Source organism: Falco cherrug, chromosome 13, assembly GCF_023634085.1.
Source record: "Falco cherrug isolate bFalChe1 chromosome 13, bFalChe1.pri, whole genome shotgun sequence".
Classification (NCBI taxonomy): Eukaryota; Metazoa; Chordata; class Aves; order Falconiformes; family Falconidae; genus Falco; species Falco cherrug.
The window spans coordinates 29,445,368-29,467,091 of record NC_073709.1 but is presented as its reverse complement, the minus strand read 5'-3'; the positions used below and the strand labels follow the sequence as shown (position 1 = coordinate 29,467,091).

General features: G+C 42.0%; 1 protein-coding gene and 1 long non-coding RNA gene across 2 annotated transcripts; one reads left to right on the top strand and one right to left on the bottom strand.

The window, feature by feature from the left end:
- Positions 1-832: 832 nt before the first annotated feature.
- Positions 833-9,946, bottom strand: LOC129737247 (uncharacterized). Its single transcript, XR_008734863.1, has 2 exons — positions 9,853-9,946; positions 833-8,665 (listed from the first exon to the last, which is right to left on the bottom strand). It is a non-coding gene; the product is annotated as an uncharacterized LOC129737247 (long non-coding RNA).
- Positions 9,947-10,024: 78 nt separating this feature from the next.
- On the top strand, positions 10,025-19,338 carry SDE2 (SDE2 telomere maintenance homolog). The gene is made up of 7 exons (XM_055725392.1): positions 10,025-10,182; positions 10,785-10,902; positions 13,055-13,166; positions 13,688-13,857; positions 14,578-14,689; positions 15,335-15,743; positions 18,637-19,338. The coding sequence occupies exons 1-7, from the start codon at positions 10,075-10,077 to the stop codon at positions 18,850-18,852; spliced, it is 1,245 nt and encodes a 414-aa protein (XP_055581367.1). The 5' UTR covers positions 10,025-10,074; the 3' UTR covers positions 18,853-19,338.
- The last annotated feature ends 2,386 nt before the right edge of the window (positions 19,339-21,724 follow it).

Here is a 21,724-nt window from a genome sequence, read left to right as displayed (position 1 = left end):
CCATACCTGCTTGAGTTCATTTGCATTGACAGACACATTTCATGTGGGCTTTTGCAAGATTTTCTGCAGTGTAAGGAAGTGCAATTGTTCTGGGGAATATTTCTTCCTGAAGTTACAGTATGATAAAATTATTAAACTCACTTTAGCTCTCCGGGCTCTTCACACATGGCTAAGTTATCGTAACAACCTCTTCTATCTTTTTGAAGCATTGTATTGTACTGTGGAAGGAACTGGATAGCCCGTGGGCTTCATTCTAATGGAGACTAGTGTAAAATCTTTTATTTCCAGTACTTCTGTGTTGATAGATTCATTAAAGCTGCTAAAGAGAAACAACCAGCACAAGCTCTAATTGGTTGCCAAATAAGATCCTTACTACTACAGTGATTTACTTGGAGCTCCTGTTGTAGAAGAATTTCAGCTTGCTTATTTGCCCCAAGACTCACACACGGTAGAAAATAAAACCCCTGCAGGCTTGCATTAGGGAGGGGAAAAAAAAAGGCTCACTGTTTTCCACCACCCATTAGGCTCACATTGGCCTCATTTTGCAGTGTTGTTCTTGTAAAGGATGTCTTTTTATGCACTGATGCAGTATCTAGCCCATGCTGACACTGCCTTGAAAGGCTCTATGAGCTACTATACTTGACAGAACTAAAAGAGTAATATTATTTATTTCATTTCTCTGCTCAGTGGGGTAATCTCATGAGATTATGAGTCTCTTCTTCATGAGGGCCCTGGGGATGGCAGTCAGAGCTGAGCTTCACTATAATTCAGTACAATGCAAACAGCACAGTACTCTGGCTCCAACAGCAAACAGCAGCCAAAATACCAGGTATGATGTCCAGTATTGTAATTTATTTGGAACAGTATTCTGTAGACTTGTTTTTAAAATAGGTCCACTTCTTCCTTGTAGAAGCACAAAGGCAAGATTGTCTTGAAATGGCATTAATGCTTCCCAGGCCTCATTTGTCAAAGCCAGCTGAGGAAGGGTCTCAGAAATGAAAATACTATTCTGAGGTCTGACCCTAGCAGTTGTGAAGTGTTCTGCCACATCCCATCTTTCTTAACAAGTACTCCCAAATCTCAAAACCCACTTTCTGGAGAACTAGACTCCTGAGAGCAGAAAAGGGAAAGAGAAGATAGAGTGGCAGACAGTATATCTTAAAGCGACAGCAAAGAACATTATTAAGTTATTTTCAGTCTTAGAAGACTACAGAATTTTGCAGTTTTTTAAAGAAATGAGAGCTTCCTATTTTCCCAACATTCTTCATAAACTCATACATTCTGAGGACTATACTTTAATATACCATATTGTTTAGATTATTTTTCTTCATTTGTCCTCCTCCTCTTCTCAAATTTGCATCTCATAAGGCATCTCAATGTGAAAACTGCAGTTGCTATTAAGAATAGTGCTTAATATTAGTGCTGCTCATTAGTTTCCTAATGCTTAGAAACAATTCACATTCAAGCTTTCTAAAGAATAACTAATTTGCCCTGACTACTCATTGCTGAATATCTACAATCCCATCTGAGAATAAAAAGATTCACAGGTTTTTACCACTTCTGAAAATCAGGCCTTTGACTACATACACAGACATGGGCACCCCAATTAGAGGCTATTTTTTTAAAATCCTTTAAAAATGCCTGTATACCTGCTTTTACGTCACAAAGATGACAGTGCTAGAGGCAGAATTAGAAGTTCCTGGCTCCCAAACCTGCTCCGACCACACATCTCTTGTGACAGAGAAGAGAGGCGGAAGCAAGGGTGCAAAGGGACGATGTGGCAATAAGTAGTTCCTTCTGATCAAACAGTGCCTGCCGAGCCTCACTCTCTTCGTGGGTACTGCAAAGCCACTTTCACGGGGCCCAGCTGCTTTAAAGGTGTCCAGCAATCCTTGCTGTGTGGGAAGAATGTCAGGCAGCACCAGTTCTTCCTATGTAACTTGTATGTCAGCTGCTGACAAAATTCCCTTGTAAGTTTTACAGTGAATTTGGGGAGTTCTAGTAAAAGCCCCAGATCCATGCAGACAGGTGATAATACCAAAATTTCATATTTTGTTTTTGAATTCTAAAGAAAGCGTCAGGCAGTTGCGCTTGCATAGACAAGCTTGATGCCCTAACATCTCAAAACCCAGCAAAACAAACAAACAAGCAGCAGAAGGTAAATGAGAACGCACAAATTTAGCATGTGCTAACATTGCACGATTCTGGCAAATCTCATATTCTGCCGGGACCCGCTACAATTTTTGCATACTAAGTTCTGGCACTACTACTGAAAGCATACAAGTGATTTTAAAATACAAGCCACAATCTAGGCAACTGAAGTAGAGAACATCAGTTGGGTTCAGTATGGACTGCAGGGCACGGATCTCAAAACAGGCAGAGAAGCAGCACCACTGGAAACCTCAGCATCAAAGAACTACAGGAAAGGTTGCCAGCCTGTTTCCACTGGACTACAAGGTTTTCAAGCACAGCTCCCTTGCTGGTACTCTGTCCCACATCCAATGGAGAGGCTGTTCTTACGGAGAATAAACCCCCACTGTGACAGGGAATAATTTATCAGATGCTACCGAAGTTGACATTACGCACTTCATTACATCTTGAAGTTACACCCTTCAGCCTAGCCCTGATCCACAATGGACAGCTAGCATTCCTGGGAGCCACTGTCACTTCCCACCTGCAAAAAGCACATAGTGCCCTTCCTCTTTGGTTCACTGAAGAACGAGCTGGCTGACTGGCAGTGCTAAATTTTGGTATGTGGCTCAGAGGGCCAGGAAGATCAGTAACACCACATCTGCAATATTTAAGATTCTTGGTTATGAGAATCACAAGACCACTTGTATGTAGAGCCTTTACAGGTAAAGGGCCACCCTCACAAACCACGCCGTGAACACACATCGGTGCCATGCCCTGTTCTGCAGATGTGAGACATAGTTTGAGTGGCATGAAGGCTCCTCCTGACAAACTTCAGTTCCTGTAACTTCCTGTAACTTCCTGCTGCAAAAGAGCAACAGGGAGAAAAAAACTCAACCGTCATCAACAAGGTTTTCCAACAGCGAATTTCACATACTGGCAAGACTTTTTCACAGCCATGCTTCCAGAAACAAGCAATCTGACATATTCTGACACCAAGATCACTTCTAGGCCAGAGCCCAAGTCAGACAGGAACATGAAGGAAGAAATTCACAGCTGTATCATTGCCATGTTGCTAATATTCAAATTAACCATGTGAGGACATGATTTTTCCAGGCCTCACATATATATGACTTAAGAAAGATCCTCAAGGGGCATAGTATACTGTATTAAAATTCCTTGTAGATGACACATAATTACCTCTATTTTGGAAAGGATTAGAAGAAACACTGGAGGGGAGTCCAAAATATACCAGTGACATTCCTTAAACATCATACTAACAATTTCATTTCAATTGGATGGGTGCAAAAAGATGTTGTATAAACAAAATGGCAAACCATTCCAATATCGAGCCAACAAGAAGCTACGCATGTCTGTAATGTTACAATGTCAGTATTATCCAACTCAAACTTACTGTATAAAACCACAAAAACCCAAGCACTTTCCATAAAAATTATTTGTATAATTTCTTTTAAAGAGAAACAAACAAAACCCTGTATCCATTATTATTTTCTAGGTCCTCTTTAAGCTAGCAGAACATTCCCTACAGAAGCAGACAAATATTACTATTTCAAGAGTTTGAATGTAAGTTGGACTTATAATGATCCAGTCAAAAGGAAGCCATGTCAAACTCAGCACCCAAAGAATGAGGCCTCTCAGGGCTACAGGCTGGATCTTTTAACTTGGGACATTTCACCCCCAAGCCAATGGAGCTCTGAAAATTTACATTAGGTGAGGATCTGACTCATAACATTTTATCAAGGATCAAATGATCAGTGACATGATCTACTTTAAACAGGATTTATGAACACCCATGGCCTGCCACAGACTGCTAACCATGTGTTATCTCTGCTGAACGTAACCCAAAATGAGGGTTTACCCAGCTTGAGGCACTCCGCTTTAAATTTCTGTCTTTTTGGACCTGTCCTGTGTGCTCTCCCTTTTGTTGCTGTCCTTTTCTCCAGTTTCTTTGTAGAACCTCCCCAGGTAAACCGAAAGCAAGCAGATGTGGGTGGGGTAATGTAATCTGGGAGCTCCTCCCAACTACTGGAAATGCAACTTTAGTTCTAGCAAAGAACATTTCCAAATCAACTTCCATCTCAGTTGAAAACCAAATGAAGATACCTGATTATTCCCACTACCACCCAACCCCTCTGGAGCTTCAGCTCATTGTTTTAGGGTGAGTACAACTTTGGTCTAGGAGCTTCAATTGTTGCAGGGTCACAATGAAAAACATTGCAAGGGCATGCAATGTTGGCTCTCTCCTGTTTCTTAAAAACTTTAAGGCATGGGGGTCTGATAGATAACAGAGCTCTACCACGTACATAATACACATCTCATACCATATGCTCACTCTCAGCTTTGGATTTTTGCAAAGTTGCCAAACATTCAGATGCCAATTAAGAAACTAGAATCCAGTCCTTACACAGAGATTAAGTAATTCAGCACAGTGTCTCTGCAAGCTATAATTAAAAGCAGTTAGCTTCATTAAAGGGAGAGCAAAAGTAAAGAAGCAGAGACCTATTTTTGGTATTGCTTTCCTATAAAATATACTGTACACTACAACCAACTCATTCACTGCTCTACAGCTGTATTCAGTTAAAATTAATCAGAACAGACTAAATCTCAGTATTCAGGCCAGCAGATCAGAGGAAACACACACTTAAGGAAATCCTAGAATCTGAAGTATTAACTTCTATGGTACTATCTAGGTGACCAGTTAGCTAATTAATTTCAAATGATTGCTGCCAAATTTAAAATTGTTTTTAACAACACTAACAAGGCTGACTGTGCTGACGATACTTACAGCCTAACAAAAAGGGACCTTTCTCAGGTTTGTTACATACACACCTGCAGAGCAATCCATGTTCCTTCCCTGAAAGGACTCACAGTTTAAACATCTGTGCATAGGACGGAGACAAAGATATTAAGCACAACAAAGGGACTAATGTGAGGGCAAAACCAGTTTTACAACTATTTAAAAATCTTGATTACATCTGAGTATCTGCACTACTACCAACTGTGTACTGTAAGAAGAATAAAATAGAAACCACAGACTTCTTAGGAGCTTGTTATCTAGGCATTCACTGTGAGACAGTAAGTATATTTAACAGTAGCTATTTTATTAATATAAGGATAATAAGTAATGTAACATTTGCATTTCTCCTCCACCTGCTCCCAACCCTGTATCAGGTATCTTAACACACTGTCTCTACCCATTGCACTGATGACACAGAAACTGAAGCAGATGACTATTGACATTTGGCAGGAAGCTGCACTTGCAAATATCAACTTAGATTCATTACGGTTAATTATATTTTTGTCAAACAGTATGATGTCACAGTATCTGAAGTAAAAAATGTTCCCTAATATCATACAGCATCTTAATTATTGTCCTAAGAACAAGCACACAAAGGTAATCCTATCACAATCCTCCATGCAAAAATAATATGAAAGCGTGTAAGACATTTAAGTTTTGCAGATATATTATCTGGAACTTACACTTTGGGATACCATTAAAATGTAAAAGAAAATATATCCAGATGAGCCAATCTCCATATATAGAGTAGTATGTGACCAACTGCCTAGCAGACAGAAAACCCATGCTTAAAAGACATGTTTTTAAATTCTTGAAGTGACTTTGGTAGAAAAAAATTACCTTTGTTACTATCTCTGCACACTTATAATATTCTAAAAGGAACATACACATCTGTTTCAAATTTTAAGTAGCATCTTTCACCCTCTCTCCTTTATGTCTAGCAACATTTTTACAGGTGTGAAACATTGAACTCTTATCAGAGCAACTTTTGACCCATCCTTTGTTAATCTGGGTACCTTGTGAACAACTGGTTTTGTGTTCTTCACTCCCACAGGCATCTTTCACATACAGATTAAAGTCAAGGGCCGATGAGTACCTTACTCTCCTCTCAGTAGTCTTGCATAATTTGATCTTGGTCTTGACAGACCGTTAATAAGCACTATAAAGCACTGCTACTACTATTAAAATGGAATATACTGGAGGACACCATAAGGGTGAATGAATGAATGAATGAATGAATGAATGAATGAATGAATAGCAGCATTACGACAGTTACATGTCTGATGGTTCCAGATAAAGATACTGAAAAAACTGTCCTCCCTGTTAAATCAAGTAACAGATTTTAAGCAGAAAATATTCCAGTCTACCACACTGCATACTACAGGCCACAGCACCACACCTAATAATTCAGGCATCACACACATGGATATCATAATGAAATAAGAAAAGAACGGATAGTCTCATCTCTTAAATTATGTTAGGATAGCAGGAAGCTTTAAATTCTAGTCTTGGTCCTTCCACTGACTTGAGAAAGTAGTATAACCAGTGTGCCTGAGTGCCACTGTTTTAAAAAGTCAGAGTACTTACTTATCCCACAAGGATACCGTCAGGTTTAATTAATTATGTCTGTAAAATCCTTTCTAAATGAAAAGTGACAAGCATGATTTATTAACTAAGTCTAAAACACCACTGCAGAATCAGAGACTGATAATTGTTTTATCCAGAGAATAACATTTCTAATAAAATACATTTCAAATGGGAAATTATAGTAACAGCCTTTTTGACTTATTTAGACTTTTTTGTGGGGCTTGGGGGCACACTTTTGATAAATTCTAGGAACAGAAGTGTAATCAAGGACATGAGATACAGGAACACTCACCCACTGACATTAATGTGGCACCAGCTAAACGGCATTGCATAAATCATGAGAATGGGGCCTATATACCTAGATTGCTGTAGGACCAAGCTGAAAGAAAACTCTGCCTATTAGATGTCACTTGCTTGTAGCCTGACTGTGCGCAAGGATCTGCACAAGTCACCCAGGTATTGACACCCAGAAATGGAGAGAGTATGGCATTAGTAGACCAAAACTAGCTGTAAGGTGGCAATGTATGATCTACAAAGGGGCTGATTTATCTTGGTGTGACTCCACTGCTGTCAGCTCTCGTGCTCACAGGAGCATCACAGCTCTAGCATGTATCTGCAGGCAGAATCCAAGTGTCAAGAGTTATGAATGACAGGTAACTGTCATTGATGCACAGCCCTCGGGGTGCAGTGGGACCTCCTTTTTGGTCCTGTTTTCTGTATGATGGCAGCTGTGTTAGCTAAGGTACTCCTCACTGGGAAATTACAATTCAGTCAGTGTTCACTAAGATCAGGAGTTCATTAGCACAGACAGAAGAGTAGTTCAAAACATTCAGAAAAGGTATGGATCAAACAACTTGTGAATTGCACTGATTCAGCACATCCACTGGACAGTCCCATGACCCAACTCTTTCCTGGACAGCTCCGCCTATTTGGCCTGTAGGGGCAAGCTCCACACCCTCAGCACCAATAGCAGGAGTTTCAGAGGAGGAAATGAATCATGCCCTCGGAATGCAACTGAAATCCCACAGACCTAAGAAAATACTTATTCATCTTCATATGTATATGTGCACACCTCATACACTGCCAATAACATTTCAATCAGATTTTAACATTAGGTGGTATTCCACAGATACAGCACGTGATTCCAAATGAAACAAGCAGCACCACGTGACTTAAAATACATAAATGAATTTGGGCACGATCCAGCACAAACCAAGCTTTTCCAGGCTACACAGGCATCAGGATTGAATGGTCGCACTGTGGTAATATGAAGCATAATTCAGAAATATTGACTTGTTATAGAAAGTAAAGACAGTAAGGTATTGCCTACATTGGGTCAAAATGCTTTGTGAAAATATTTTAGCTAAAATTAATATAGTTTAAAAAAGGGTGGGCGAAGTTTGGTTTGTGATCTGGCCAATACAAGGTCATGGGGAGATGCCCTTAATTAAATTATTACTAATTTATTTACATTTGCAAGTGAAGTCACTGCTTCTGGGTCAAGTCACCTCTCTGACTCTTTGTTTCCCAGCTTCCTCCTTTTTTAGCACATTGATTTAAGACAGCCAGGCACGAGAGCTACCTCTCCATGCACACACAGGCCTGGCCAAGCAGCATGGCTCTTTGGCAAGCAAAAAGAGTGGGACAGCCAAGCAGCTCAGACACCAGCCTCATCTTTTTAAAGCAGTGTCAATACTTAAGACCTGAATTTAGCTGTATGCTCTGACATAGGCATCTACCTCACTTGCCAACAGGGGATTTTCAGGGTACCAGATGCCACCCTGGCAGGGGAGTCCCCCCTGGGGCAGAGGGAAGAGCTGAAGTGGGCAGATTAAGCCATGAACAATAGTCCTTGCCCATGTTGCTACTGCACAAAAAGGCACTGCAGGTAACATCGTTATTTGGAAATAAGGTGACAGGTGTATGGGGCTGCAGATCTCGGGACAGCCCAACCACATCTTCACTAGCGTTTGCAACAGTTCCCATCAGAGACAGCTGGTAGTGACCTACCTTCAAATTATCTGCTACCTGGATGGTTATGCTGGAAGACATGGAGAAGATCTGAAGCCACCAAAGAATGCAATAGTTACATTGCCTGGATCACCATCATACCTCTGTATGTGCCTTTCCCTGGAGAGGTAAAGGTATGCATTTTCTTCTAACCAGTTCGTCTCCTGCTGACAGGTAGTTACTGCATGTCATGAAGAGTTGAGTGTGGACTCCTGCGCCAGCTCAACTTTCACCCGCGTTTAAAAATCTGTGTGGCTCTGTAACAGAATCCGCCCCAAATAACAGAGTTTGGGCTCTCTCTCTGTCCATACACTAAAATGCACGTAGGAGTAAGCAGGACAAAGAAGGCACAGAGTCCATCGTCCTGCAAGTCCTTACATGACATTTGCACCATATTGGATTGGACAATTAACAGCTGCATGTTTCCATTCCATTTCTTAGACTTGCAGTGCTTTGCAGTAGCAGCACTGCCCCTTTCCAGCTGCCTGAGATGGTATGATTATTCCCATTCTGCTGCTGCTGCTGCTGCTGCCACTACCACTAAAACAGCAAAGCAGGCAAGCATGTTGGGAGCCATGGTCCATTTTGCCTGCTGTTACGTCCTCACAGAGGCGATGTGACAGGTTGTAAAAAGCCTTTACAACCTGGTAGGCTGCACAAAGCGATCTGAATTAGAATGATAGGGCTCTCTTGTGTGGAAAAGGCAAAGGACAGAAGCTGCTTCCCAGGATGGCTCCTTCTATCACACTGGGAAGACAGGGACGTTTCTCTGAGCAGCACACTCCAGACAAAGAGTGCTCAGGGCCATTTCCTACAAGAAAATACCAGGACACGGTGTGTGAAATTCCATGCGCTACCATCCGACCTGTTCCCTCCTCCTAGGTGAGGGTGCTGTGCTGCGGTGTTTTCATTCCCAAAGACTGACCACGTGCCTGGATTCTCATTTACATGTTTAAAAATGACAAAACTGGGCCCTAAAAGGGCTGAAATGTCAGACTGGCTCCAACGAATAAAATATAAAAAAATACAGGCTGCAGGTGTAAAAACGATAAATTGGGCCCCTAAAAGGGCTGAAACGTCAGACTGACTCCAAAAGATAAAACATAAGAAACAGAGGTTGCAGGTGTAAAGGTGATAAACTGGGCCCCTGAAAGGGGTGAAAGATCAGGCTGACTGAAAGACCAGGAACACAAGGTACTGTGAGTCCAGTTTGAGCCTCCAGCAATTATGAAAAACGAAACAAAAAAACCCCAAAGGCAACAAACAAACAAAACCCACCCCAAAAGCAACAAACAAACAAGACGAACCCACAAACCCGGCCACCCGCCGCCCGGGAATCGGGACACAGCCCCAGGCCGGCGCTGCAGCCGCCAGCCCTGTCAGGCCGCCAGAGGGGAGAGGCCGCCGCCCCGTGCGCCGCCCGCCTTCCCGCCCGTCACGGGCTCGCGCCAGCCCCCGCCCACCCCCGCGTCACGTGACCGCGCGCCGCTGGCGTCACAGGCGCACGCGCGGCGGCGGGTGGAGGAGCGATGGCGCTGCTGGTGCGGGACCCGCTGGCTCCGCGGGCGCGGCCCTGGCCGCTGCCGCCCGGCGGGGGCTCCGTGCGCCGCCTCCGCCGCGACCGCGCTCGGGCGTTGGTGAGTGAGAGGCGGGAGTGAGGGCGCGGCCCGGCCCGGCCGGCCTGCGGCCTCGGGGCGCGACGCTGGGGGGTGCGGGGCTGGCGCTGGCGGCGGCCGCCGGTGGGCCGCGGTGGGCCCTCACCCCTTCCCCGCTCGGCCCGGGGCCTGGGGCGGCCTGGCCTCTGCCGCCTGCCCCTCAGCGAGCGGCAGCCGTCCCTGGGGGAGAGCTCTGGAGCGCCGTGTTTGTATTTTGCGTATATATATATATATGTATATATATATACACACACGTATACGAAAAGTATCAACCGTCAGCGTTCTACAGCTCAAAAACCGTGGGTTTTGCTTGTTTTTACCACACAGTGTTCGAATGCTTCGCATGAGTTTTCCCACAGCTCGGCTTTTCCCCATTCGTGTTGACAAGCAGATTTAGGCTATTTAATTCTTTGTTCAACAGGAACTTAAACAAGCACCATACAGAATGTTTATGCTTTTAAAATCGTCTGATTTTTGTTTCCCCTCTGTTCCTTTAGGAAGGAAGGGAACGTTGCTCCTTAATGATTTTATTTATTAGAATGTTTCATTTTCAGTCAATATGACTCAGTTTTGCTGTTTTTTAGAATATTCCTGAAGAAAGCTTGTATGTGAAATGTAACGGACGACTGGTTAGTGATGAAGACGTATTGCAGAATGGAGCCGTTTACAGCCTGGAACCAAGACTTTGTGGTGGCAAAGGAGGTTTGTTGCTTAACTGCTTGCAATTGATTAGATTGTTAGGTTGAAAACCTTCTGTTATACTGTGGTCTACAGCGATAGCAGCAGTCCTGATATATTAGCAGATTTCTCGTCCTGTGGGTGACTGTGATGTATAATGTCTCTGACCTGAAACCCAGAGTCTGTGTGCAAAGTTGGGAGGGGACTGGGAGAGCTGCAGCTCAGCTAACAGCTTTGCTGGCATAGCTCTGCTTCACATCTGTGGTCAGCTTAGTTCTATTAGTAGGAATCTGTAACATGCATCAAAGTGACTGCAGAGTTGAAATTGTGTTTAAAAGCGCCTGGGTTCTTAGGCTTCTAGGTGTCATTTGTGGTTGCTTAGGACAAATATTGCAGGTACAACTAACTAGCCTGTAATTTGAGTATGTTACATGACCTAATTGATTTTGCCTTCTCCCATTTGGGAAAAAATGTAAATGACAAGATTTCAGTAGCCTAAGAACTAAAGAATTCAATGAAAGCTAGACTTCTTGTGTTGACAAAATATTGTTACTGAAGATGCATATTAATCGTGTAAAAGGATGCAGCCACCGACAACGTGGGCATTCCGTAGAATGTCCATGGAACAATGGAATGGTGAAGCAAGTTTAGCAGAGTATTTGAGTGCAGTTGTTTGTTTGTTTGCTTTTTGAATCCAGTTCTCAGAATTTTCCAGCTGTTGTGCTAAAATGCTGAATAACTGTGCTGCCTTGCATCAGACTGCAGCTCAGCTTACTTTGCCTTCTTCAGTTTTAGATAGAACTGGAAGTAAATAGTGTTCTTACAGCTCATTAAGTGGTATGGTTTCTTTAAGTGCTGTGAAAGTGGTGTGTATGGTAAAAGTTAATAGCATAGGATGCTTCTTCCTCACCTGTTGTCAATCAGCTTCAGTTATCCCGGGATGATACAGGATAGGTATTCTGGGATTCAGTTTGTGTTACTGATGTGCCATTGGGGTCAGTTTAACTTTTAAAAGCTTTGTCTGCTTTCTAAAGTGTTCCTTTTGTTTTGACTTCGTAACTTAAAAACCTGATAAAAACAGGCAAACACACACAGGTCACAACTATTGAGACTGGCTGTATGATCTCAAGGGAGTACAGATCACGCAGGCTTAGAAGAGTACTAAGCATTTTATTATCAGACCTAATCCAGCACCTGTGACCTTAGTGAATGCATTGCTGTTGATTTTTGGGAATATACCTGGCTGGGTGTAGCAGCTAGGTCCACATTCTTCAGAATGTAAAATTCAATAGCATTTTCCATGAGCTGCAAAAATTCTCCTTGATAATGGGAGTAATTGGTTTCATTAGCTGAACACAGTACTTTTTCTGCCTCATGATACAGTAGGCTGGCTGGATTGGTTAGTTTCTAATGCTCCTTAAAGGTACCTTTTGGCGCACTGAAAAGTATAGATTTGTTCAGCTTCTAGTTAAAAAACAGTGCTTGGCACTTTCAAATTGCTTGAAGGATTATATTAATATTAATTCACATTGTGTTTCTTTGAGGTAATTAAACAAGTGTCTTTCTCCAGCTGGAGATGGTATAAGGTGGGACTGAGTGAGAGAAATGAGTGGTCTTGCCTATGAGTAATTGGTGGAAGAAGAGTGAATAGAAATCAGCATAACATCATGATCATCTTGATGAAGTGGCTAAGGCTATCTCCCAAACTTTATTTTTTGTTAAAATTTTTAAAAGGGTATTTTAAGTTTGGCAGGTGCTTAAGGGAGAGAAGAATCCAGGCTAAATGAGAAGGGATGTTATCCTGAGATGAAAAAGGTTTCAAATCACTTTGCTGGGGGAGTCCAGAAATAGGCTTTCGTGTTGAAGTGCTGCACAGGTTCTAGTAAGTCTGGAGTCAATCTGGTGTGGTATCAGGAGCACAAAACCAAACCAAACCAAACCCCAGAAAAAGATGGGTGGTAAATGCTGGATACTTTTTTTTTCACTTAGTGCTTCAGCATTTCACCCAATGACAATTCTGCAACACGTTGCAACTTTCAACTTGCCCTTTATTTCAGTTGCATTGAGAGAAAGTGTTGAATTTACAGTATTCTTTTTCCATAATTACTTGTTCTGTTGTGCTAGTTCATCTCCATTTGTTTCTGTTTAGCTAATTCTTGATTACTTTTTTTCTCAGGATTTGGATCTATGCTGCGAGCACTTGGTGCTCAGATTGAGAAGACAACAAATAGAGAGGCTTGCCGAGATCTCAGTGGAAGGAGACTTCGAGATGTCAATCATGAAAAAGCGTAAGGCATTTTCTTCAAAGCTGGAATTATAAAGTAAACTGACCATGTTAACTGTTAAGAAAAGAGGTCAAATGACGGGTTGTCGTAGCAGTGAAATTTTGAATACCAAAAAGAATAAAAGTGAAATCTTGAGCACAGATGGCCTCCCAGAATTCTTCTGACTATAATTATATTATTGTGAAATAGATGTGATTGTACTGCAGCCTGCTTCTGAGAGGCTGTTCTGTGCTTCTTGTATTTCTCATCTGCAATTCTCACAGTTCTCTCTGAAGCTGCAAGACTGTGATATTGGGGATGTGCGACATTACGCTGTTTCTGGCTTCCAAAATAAACTTTCCTTTCTTCTCTATGGCAGAATCTCTGTGTATTCCTTCAGTAATGCCCCTGGGTGCTGTTAGTTGTCTTTTCCCATTGTCTCCCACCCTAGCAGGTGGTAGAAGCATTCAGTAATAGCAAGGCAACAAACTGATATTGTATTATGTGCTGGAAGCATCTCCTTTTCATGGTTCTGTCACCTGCAGGATGGCTGAATGGGTGAAGCAGCAAGCAGAACGGGAAGCAGAAAAAGAGCAAAGGCGCTTGGAAAGGCTGCAGCGGAAACTTGCCGAGCCAAAGCACTGTTTCACAAATCCGGACTACCAGCAGCAGTGCCATGAAATGGCTGAGCGACTGGAAGATTCTGTCCTTAAAGGTATTGCAGTTTAACCTCGCTCTCTCTCCTCACAAAATAAAGCAAACTAAGTCCTTATAGCCTCACTCCAGTATGACTTCTTTTTTAAAAAAAAAAAAAAAATGCTGCCAATAGCTCTTTAATAGAACTTAAAATTTCATTCAGTTGAAAATTTCTTGGACTTAATTTTTCCTCTTTGCTGCTTCTCTTAAATTGCATTGAACAGCATAACACAGATAAAAGTGATGCTTCATCTTGCTCTGCTACAGTGTCATCTCATAATAAAAGCAGAATTCTGTGACAATAGTGTTGCTAGTTCAACTGGAAGTACATAATAATTCTCAGTGAAATGATAAATTATAAACAGGTCTTAATTTAAAAACTAGAAATCTAATCTAATTACGAAATACCTTGTTTCACTTGCTGTTCTTTGTAGCTATCCGTGGATTGTTCCCTTGCTGGCAGCTGGATAGTGAAACTTAAGGCTGAATGGGATGTAGAACCTGAGTGTTCAGTTCAGGAATCCAATTTTAATTGATTTTGTGCCTTAGGTAAAGTCACATAGGAAAGCTTTTGCTGCTACTCAGTTTATTTTGAAGCTTTGAATCTATGTAAATGTGCACCAATAGTTACTATTTTCAGTTTGTGTTTTAAATTGCATCTGAAATTAAAAGGTAAGTAGAATTAACAACATACGTGAATTGTGTACTGATGAAGTATACTTCTAACTTTCTTTTGAAGGATTGCAGGCTACTTCAAGCAAAATAGTGTCACCAGAAAGTGGTGATAGTAGGAAGCGTCCAGGTGAATCTGGAAAGAATGGAGCAAAACCTCGAAAAAGAAAGTGTTTTTGGTAAGCATTATGCCTTGTTTTTATACTCAAGTATTAAGCCTTGAATAGGATGAAAGGTTAGGTACATACAAGTAAACAACGTCTTATTTGACATGTAGACTTAAATAGGAATAAGAAAATTGAACTGATAAAATCAAAGAACTGAAAGTAAATGTTACTGTATTCATGTAATTCTGTCCCAGCTGGAGCAGACAAACTTTATTTGCAAAAATAGGCACACTTCTTTTGCCTGCCCCCCTTCTAATATGGTTATATTTTACTACTTCCTGCTACCCGTTTTATTTTTTCGTTAATTACATTTACAATTAACTTAAAAATTTTAATTTTTTTTTCCTCCTGGCATCTTTTACCTAATGTAACATAAAAGAGAAGTCTTAATGATTCCAGTGGTGTTTGGAGCAGCAATAGTAGCACACATTTCTGTATTGGGAATACTGTAAAAAGATCTCTCTTTTAGGGGAATGTTGGGTCCTGTTCAATGCTAGCGGCTCTTCCATTTACTAAACTATCCTAAATAGCTGCTGGAGTAGTTCACTATATCTCTCTGAAGTGATTTTGGAAGGAGAAATGTAACAATTTTTTTAACATTTTTTTTAAAAAAAATTAATAGATTATTATTAATTTTTAACATACTGCTTGTGCCAGGCTGGGATTGGAAGGATTGGATGATTGTGACAGTTCAGACTGTGAAGATGAGAGTGAAGATGATTCCCCTCATGCATCTGATGGAAGTTGTCCATCAGGCAGCAGATACGATGAAAATGCTGGCAATACAAATGAATGTTCAGGCAGCTCTGTGGATTCGGTAGACGATAGTCCAGGTACCAGTGCAACTGAGAAACCACTAGAGCAGCCAGATGGTACTGGAAGAGATCTGCAAGGAGAAGCATGCACAGGTGGGCAAACTGAAATTCCAGCTGAAGAAAATAGTAAAATGACAAAGCCCCCAAAGGAAGAGGCCCAAGAAAAGAATGAAGTAACCCAGGCTCTGAAAGAAGAGGAGCAAGAAGATGTTTCTTCTAAGGCACAGGAAACGAACCAGTTACAGAGCACAGTAAGTATGAGGTGGTACAAATTATGATACATCTTTGTCTTCAGCTGCTTTTACTCAATCACTTTTCCCTTTGTGGATTGCAGAAAAGGGGAGTGGGATTTGTGTTCTATGACTTCAGTGCATTAGATGTACATGCTAGGATTAGAATCATAATCTCCCCGAGAGGCTAACAGAATCTCCAAAGCTTGATTCAGAGCACAAAAAATCCCAGGGTTAAAAGGACAATCAGCCTAACTGAAGATGCACCATACAACTTAAGAAAATGCAATGTGGCAAGTTAGTAGAAACTGCAGCCAAAGAAGGCTCTCTGTTGACAGTGCCTCCATGGAAGAAGTTAAATTGTAGTATGGTAGAATTCTCCTGAGAGATGCTAAGTAGAATGAGTCAAGGAACAACTTTATGAGATAAAGATTTTAATAGTCTAGAGTTTCTGCTAAGATGCAGTTGCCCTTGGCTGTCTAGTATTGTGTTTCCTGAGATCCATGATTTTTCTCCTCCTACATAAATAGATACACTCTGGATCCAAAACTCTTCATTGGAAGGGGTGGGGGGAGGGAAAATAAACCTCTTCTGTAGCATGAAAGTTTCTTAGCAATACTTTTGGACACATTACCAAACACCGTTGAATTTGACTAATCTTATTTAGAACATAATTTGACCTTAACATTTATCATTTACCTCAATGTTTAAATTAGAAGTTGTTCAGAGTAGACACCCCCTAAACCAGTCGGCTGATCAATTTTACTTTTTATTATAAAAAGACTTGAGTTTAGTTCATAGAGAACCCTAGTAGTCTGGTGCAAATTTCAGTTCTTCATTGACCACCATTGAAAGCAGCAGCCCTGGAGAGACAGGATTAGTGTAAATGATGAGCTTCATCTTAACTGCAAAGGATGGACGGGTGGGTTTTAAATTGATCATCTGGTATATGCGTGGTGAAAACAGGTCTGTACTGCTGCCATGCTGTTACCTCTGCTGGCACTCTGTGTTGGTGTCACCAGCCCTCAGCCAGATCAGGAGCAGCGCTGACCCGCAAGGTTCCTTCTGTGGTGACTGACAGGAGGATGGCTGGGATTCTTCTGTCGAAGAGGCTTTGGATCAGTCTTCCAGCCCAGAGGGAATGTAGCTTTTCCTACTGAATTGATGAAAGCCCAAGTCCTTCAGCGCTCCTTGTATAGTATTACTATTAAAAGTTTTTAGGGGTAATGAATCCAGGCTTATTCCAGCCACATTTTATATTATTGCTAGGTTTTTTTAGGGGGGGCTAGGGAGTTGCTTGGATTTTCTGCCTTTTCAGCGTGACCAGGAAGTCTGCCATCAGCTGCCAATGACTGAGTTCTGATGAGTGAAAATTTTGATACAGTTAAACGGAAAAAAAAGTCCAAGGATATAATCTGATAAATTAGAACTTTGACATCTACTGTACTATTAGAGTTGGCAGATTTTGAACAGGATGTTTACCCTTCTTCACTGTTTACCTTTTACTCAGTATTTGTGAGACTCTATTCCTAGAACAGGAAACTCCACCAATGCTGTGGCAGATTGTTATTGCAGGTGGAAATATTTTTGTAATAGTCCTTAATGGATTTTTTTTTAAAGTTGGATGAGAATAATGAGGCAACCAGTCTTTTGTTTGCTTAGCAGGACAAAGGTTCTAATTCTGCTAGCATTAATTGTTTTTGCTGAGTGCATAACAGAGTGGTCTCATTCCCACTGTTGGTATTACTTGCTCTGAAGTCTCTTTAATAACTCCATCATGGTATGTACTGTAAGACTAACATGTGCGCTTAAGTATTGAAGGGAATGGGGTTAGGTTTTTGTGTCCTTTTTAGTGTGTTAGTAGATTCCGGCGTTTGAATGATCCAGTCTTTGTCCATGTTCTTTTGTGAACAAGGCCCTGGGCTTGGACTAGACAGTCTACAGGGGTACCTTTCACCCTTGATTATTTTGCGAATATACTAATTTCCTTTTAAGATGAGATTTTAATCCATTTTCTTGTGGCAGGATGAGATGTGAACTTCAGAACTTGCTTTTTTTGTCCATTTTACTAAAAAGAGGGTGCTTTTCTATAATTACAGCGTAACTGCATTAGGAATAACTATTCATCCTTCCTGCTGCTGTTGGGGGTGTATCGACTATATTCTACCTTGGGCTAAAAAGGGGCTGTTAGCTTTGCCGTGCCTCTGGAAGCCAAGGTTAAACTACTGAACTGCTAGGTGGGATGGTGGGCTGCTGGTTTTATTTCCATTTTCTTGGGAGTACTTCTCTGGGGATAAAAACAGTGTCAAGCATTTTGTCTCCAGAGAAATAGGATTAAATGCTGTGACTTACTTTATTTTACTACTTTGGCACTCCGCTATTGCAAGTAGATTGTGTTAACTCTAGTAGAGTAACTTTGAAAGTTCAGCTGTGTTTATATCATTTAAAATGACCTGTGCTTCTGTCTTGGAGGCTGTGTACATGGCAAGCCTAAGCAGACCTGCAGCTTATCTGGACATGTTAGAGCGAGCCTGTGACTAGCTAGCAGGGGCACTGTGAGGGGTAGAATTGTAAGACACAGGGTACGAAGCTCATGTGAGCATTCACGCCGCTCTTGTCTGTGTTGTCTCTGCTAAGATTTGCATGTTTCACAATGCCACTGCTGGCTAGCTTCAGTTCCCTTGTACGTGGTGCAGTACTACTTTGTCTGGATAGCCTAAGTACTGCTAATAATGAGAATATCCAACATAATACATATTGAGACACTGCTCAATTTTATTAAGTAATTAGGAGTTTGAGATAATCCTAATTGAAGGTCTTCTGTTAGTTGAAGCATTCTGTCTCCACTTGTTCCTCCTGCCCTAATCAGGAGGAAAATAATAATAGTCTGATGGGATGTTTTTTCTCTTTGCAGGAGGTGGAACCAATAGACCTACTGGCATTCAACTCCGCTGTTGAAATGGAAGCCCTGGGTTTAGATCAGCTGAAGATGCAATTGATGTCTTTAGGACTGAAATGTGGAGGCACTTTAAAGGAAAGAGCAGCAAGGCTTTTTTCAGTGAGAGGTCTGTCTAGAGACCAGATTGATCCTGCCTTATTTGCAAAGCCCTCTAAAGGGAAAAAAAAGTGATTAAAAAAAAAAATCTATCCATGTTCTTTTAAATTTTTCTTACTTTGTGGTCATTCTGTACTGCCATATGTAGTTCTTTGGCATCCCTGGATAGCATTTGTGTCTGTTTGTAATGAAGTTTGATTATCGTAACAGGGAGTAAGTTGCTAGATAGTTATGCGTTCAATACGTTCAGTATCAAAGGAGTGAAACTACTATCTTTTGATAAGCTTTACAGGTGGTTATAATGACTCATAATGCGACAGGTAGAACAAACTCTGTACATGGAAAGAAATAACCTGATTGTTTTCTGGAAAATGGTTGTGTGACTGTCATCACCTATTTTAAGAAAAGTAGCAATTCTTTCTTAGCTTTATATTGAATCTCCTTCAATGTGCATTCCAGTTAGCACACAACTATCAAATGAGAAACATTGAACTTGTGATTCAGGCTTCAAATCTGAAGTTTCTTTAAATAAAAATAACACTTTTTTTGTTTTTTAATGGATGAGGTCTGCATAAATAAGTATGCTGTTCTGTAAGTGCCTGTGGGATGTTGGGTATCAGTATGACACAAATTATTAATGCGTGTAAATACTTCTTTTAGAAGTTAAATAAGGGTATTTACTTATTTTGCTCTGGAAAAGTATCTGGGGGCTGGAGAAGAGACTATCACATCCTTAAATTATGAAAGAATAAAGTATGCTTGCTGGTGGCTGTAGGTTAGTAAGATAACAGTGACAATCTGAAGCTGAATGGGAAATTTAGGAGGTGGGTTTTAATTCTTTTTCTATGGTAAAAACAATGGAATAGTCTCCCAAGGACCTAAATATCTCTAGTGCTGGTTTATCCTGGAGCAGTGTCGGACACCTCAGGCTTTGGAGTTGTCCTGTGAGATGGGGAGGGCAGCGTGCTGGCTGCCGCCTCTCCGGTTTGAGAGGCTTTTATAAGGTGTTTTCAGTGCCTTGGATTTTGGATTTTACCACCATATGTGGGAGATTAATATGTTTACGATCTGCTTATCAGATTTTCTTGTGGAGACCCTTGAAAAATAAAAAAAATTATCTTCTCTCCTGTTCTGGCACCATACAGTCTGTTGATCTGGTTTGGAGTTTGGCTCATGAAGTTTTGAAATGCTGTACTGGCAGGAAATGGTCTTCAGACGCGAGGGTGTCAGTTCGCTCGCGTAGCATTTTCTGGTGTGAGCAGTTTGGATCTGGCGTTTCAGTCGGTGCTGCCATCTCTTACCCTCTCTCTCCCGAGAAGCCGTTTTGTTTACGCTTGGGAGCTTTGGATGGAGAGCGGGTGTTACAGCTCGGGGCGGGTTTATTCCCGCCGGGCTCCGCAACCCTGCAGGGGCACCCCGGGCTCAGCCTGCCCCCCAGCCCTGCTGCTGCCTCCCGGGCACCGTGCTGCACAACGGGGCTCCGTGTCCCCTGCCCGTGTCCCCGCCGTGCGGGGTGGTGGCGCTCCCGTGCCGGCAGGTGGCGCTGCGGGCCCGGTGTGCCCGGTTCCACAGCCGCCCCCCCTCCCGGGTGCTGCGTACGGGGGAGCTGGGGCCTTACAGAGGACAGGGGTAGCAACTGGGGAGCGCGGAATTTATTTGTGATGCAGCAGCTTGATGTCCAGGCAAGTCAAAACCACTTCGTGTGCAATATTTCTTCTATCCACAAAATCGATATGAGGCAGTTTACCTATTTGCAAGTATATTCTTGATGTGGTTAAATAAAAGTCCTTGGTATCCTTTCAACTGAGTTCTAAATTCACACCCACCAGGTAAGCTTTGTTAGCATCCCAAGGAGGTAGGAAAAGGATGGGCAGGCGTTTGCAGCGGTGGCAATTACACTGTCATACACAAGCCTGGCACGGTGGATCCGTTTACACAGTATTCTGAAAACATTCATTACAGTTGAGGGCTTGAATTGTTGAAGCACATTTAAACTGTTCTCTGTTGCCTACATGTGGGATCCAAAAGTAATGAACTTAGCATTTTGCAGCTTACCACTAGCAAAATCTGGTTATATGACATGCAGTGGCTTAAATACAGCAAGTAATATTGTAGGTAAGAAGATGTTTGGTCTCAGTAAAATACTTGACATGTCTGACATTTTCCAAGATTCCGTTATAGATTAAAATTTGGGCACAAAAAAAAGGGTGGGGGGTGAGGAGGGGAGAGAGCCATTAATTAAGGCTCTGCAAATCACATCTCACGGGGATTGTGACAGGACAAGCGGACCCTGGGTAGAAAGGAAATGGTTTTGTTTACTGAGCGTGTTTCATTAGGAAACAAATGGAGGGTACCTGGGACGTCACCTCAATGTAATGAAGTTTTGCTGGCGCAAAGGTGTCTGCTGGGAATGTTGCACGCTGGCAGCTGTCCCACTTGGGCGGCAAGCCTTCCGCGTGCTTACAGCCAGCTCTCGGGAAGGCACGGACAGCGGTTGGGTCAGGAGAGCCTGCAGCTATAGGAACACACTCAAGCTCCTCTGTCGCATGGCGAGGATGGTGTGGGCCAGGAGTGAATGGGCCAGTTTAATTACATGTTTTGGCAGCAACTTTTACCTAAGTTATCTCCCCTCGCTGCGACTGCACTGTTGCTTCGCTGATGTGGCCATTTCTAAGTCTATCCCATGCGTCACCTATTCACCTTGTTTTTTTAAAACCAGATCATTTCCCTGATGCAGCATACGATGTGGCTCTTAACGAATTTGTGCCAGTGCAACTGAAATAAGAGTTACAGAGGGTAGGGAGTAAATGCTGGTTGGTGAAGGGGAACTGAGATACTTTAAACCAGCAATAGTGCCAAACACTTTATTAATCAACTGTGTCTTCAGTAGTGCCAGAATTAAAATAAGTATCCCGCATCTGTGTTAGAGGGCAACAGCTTACCTGGA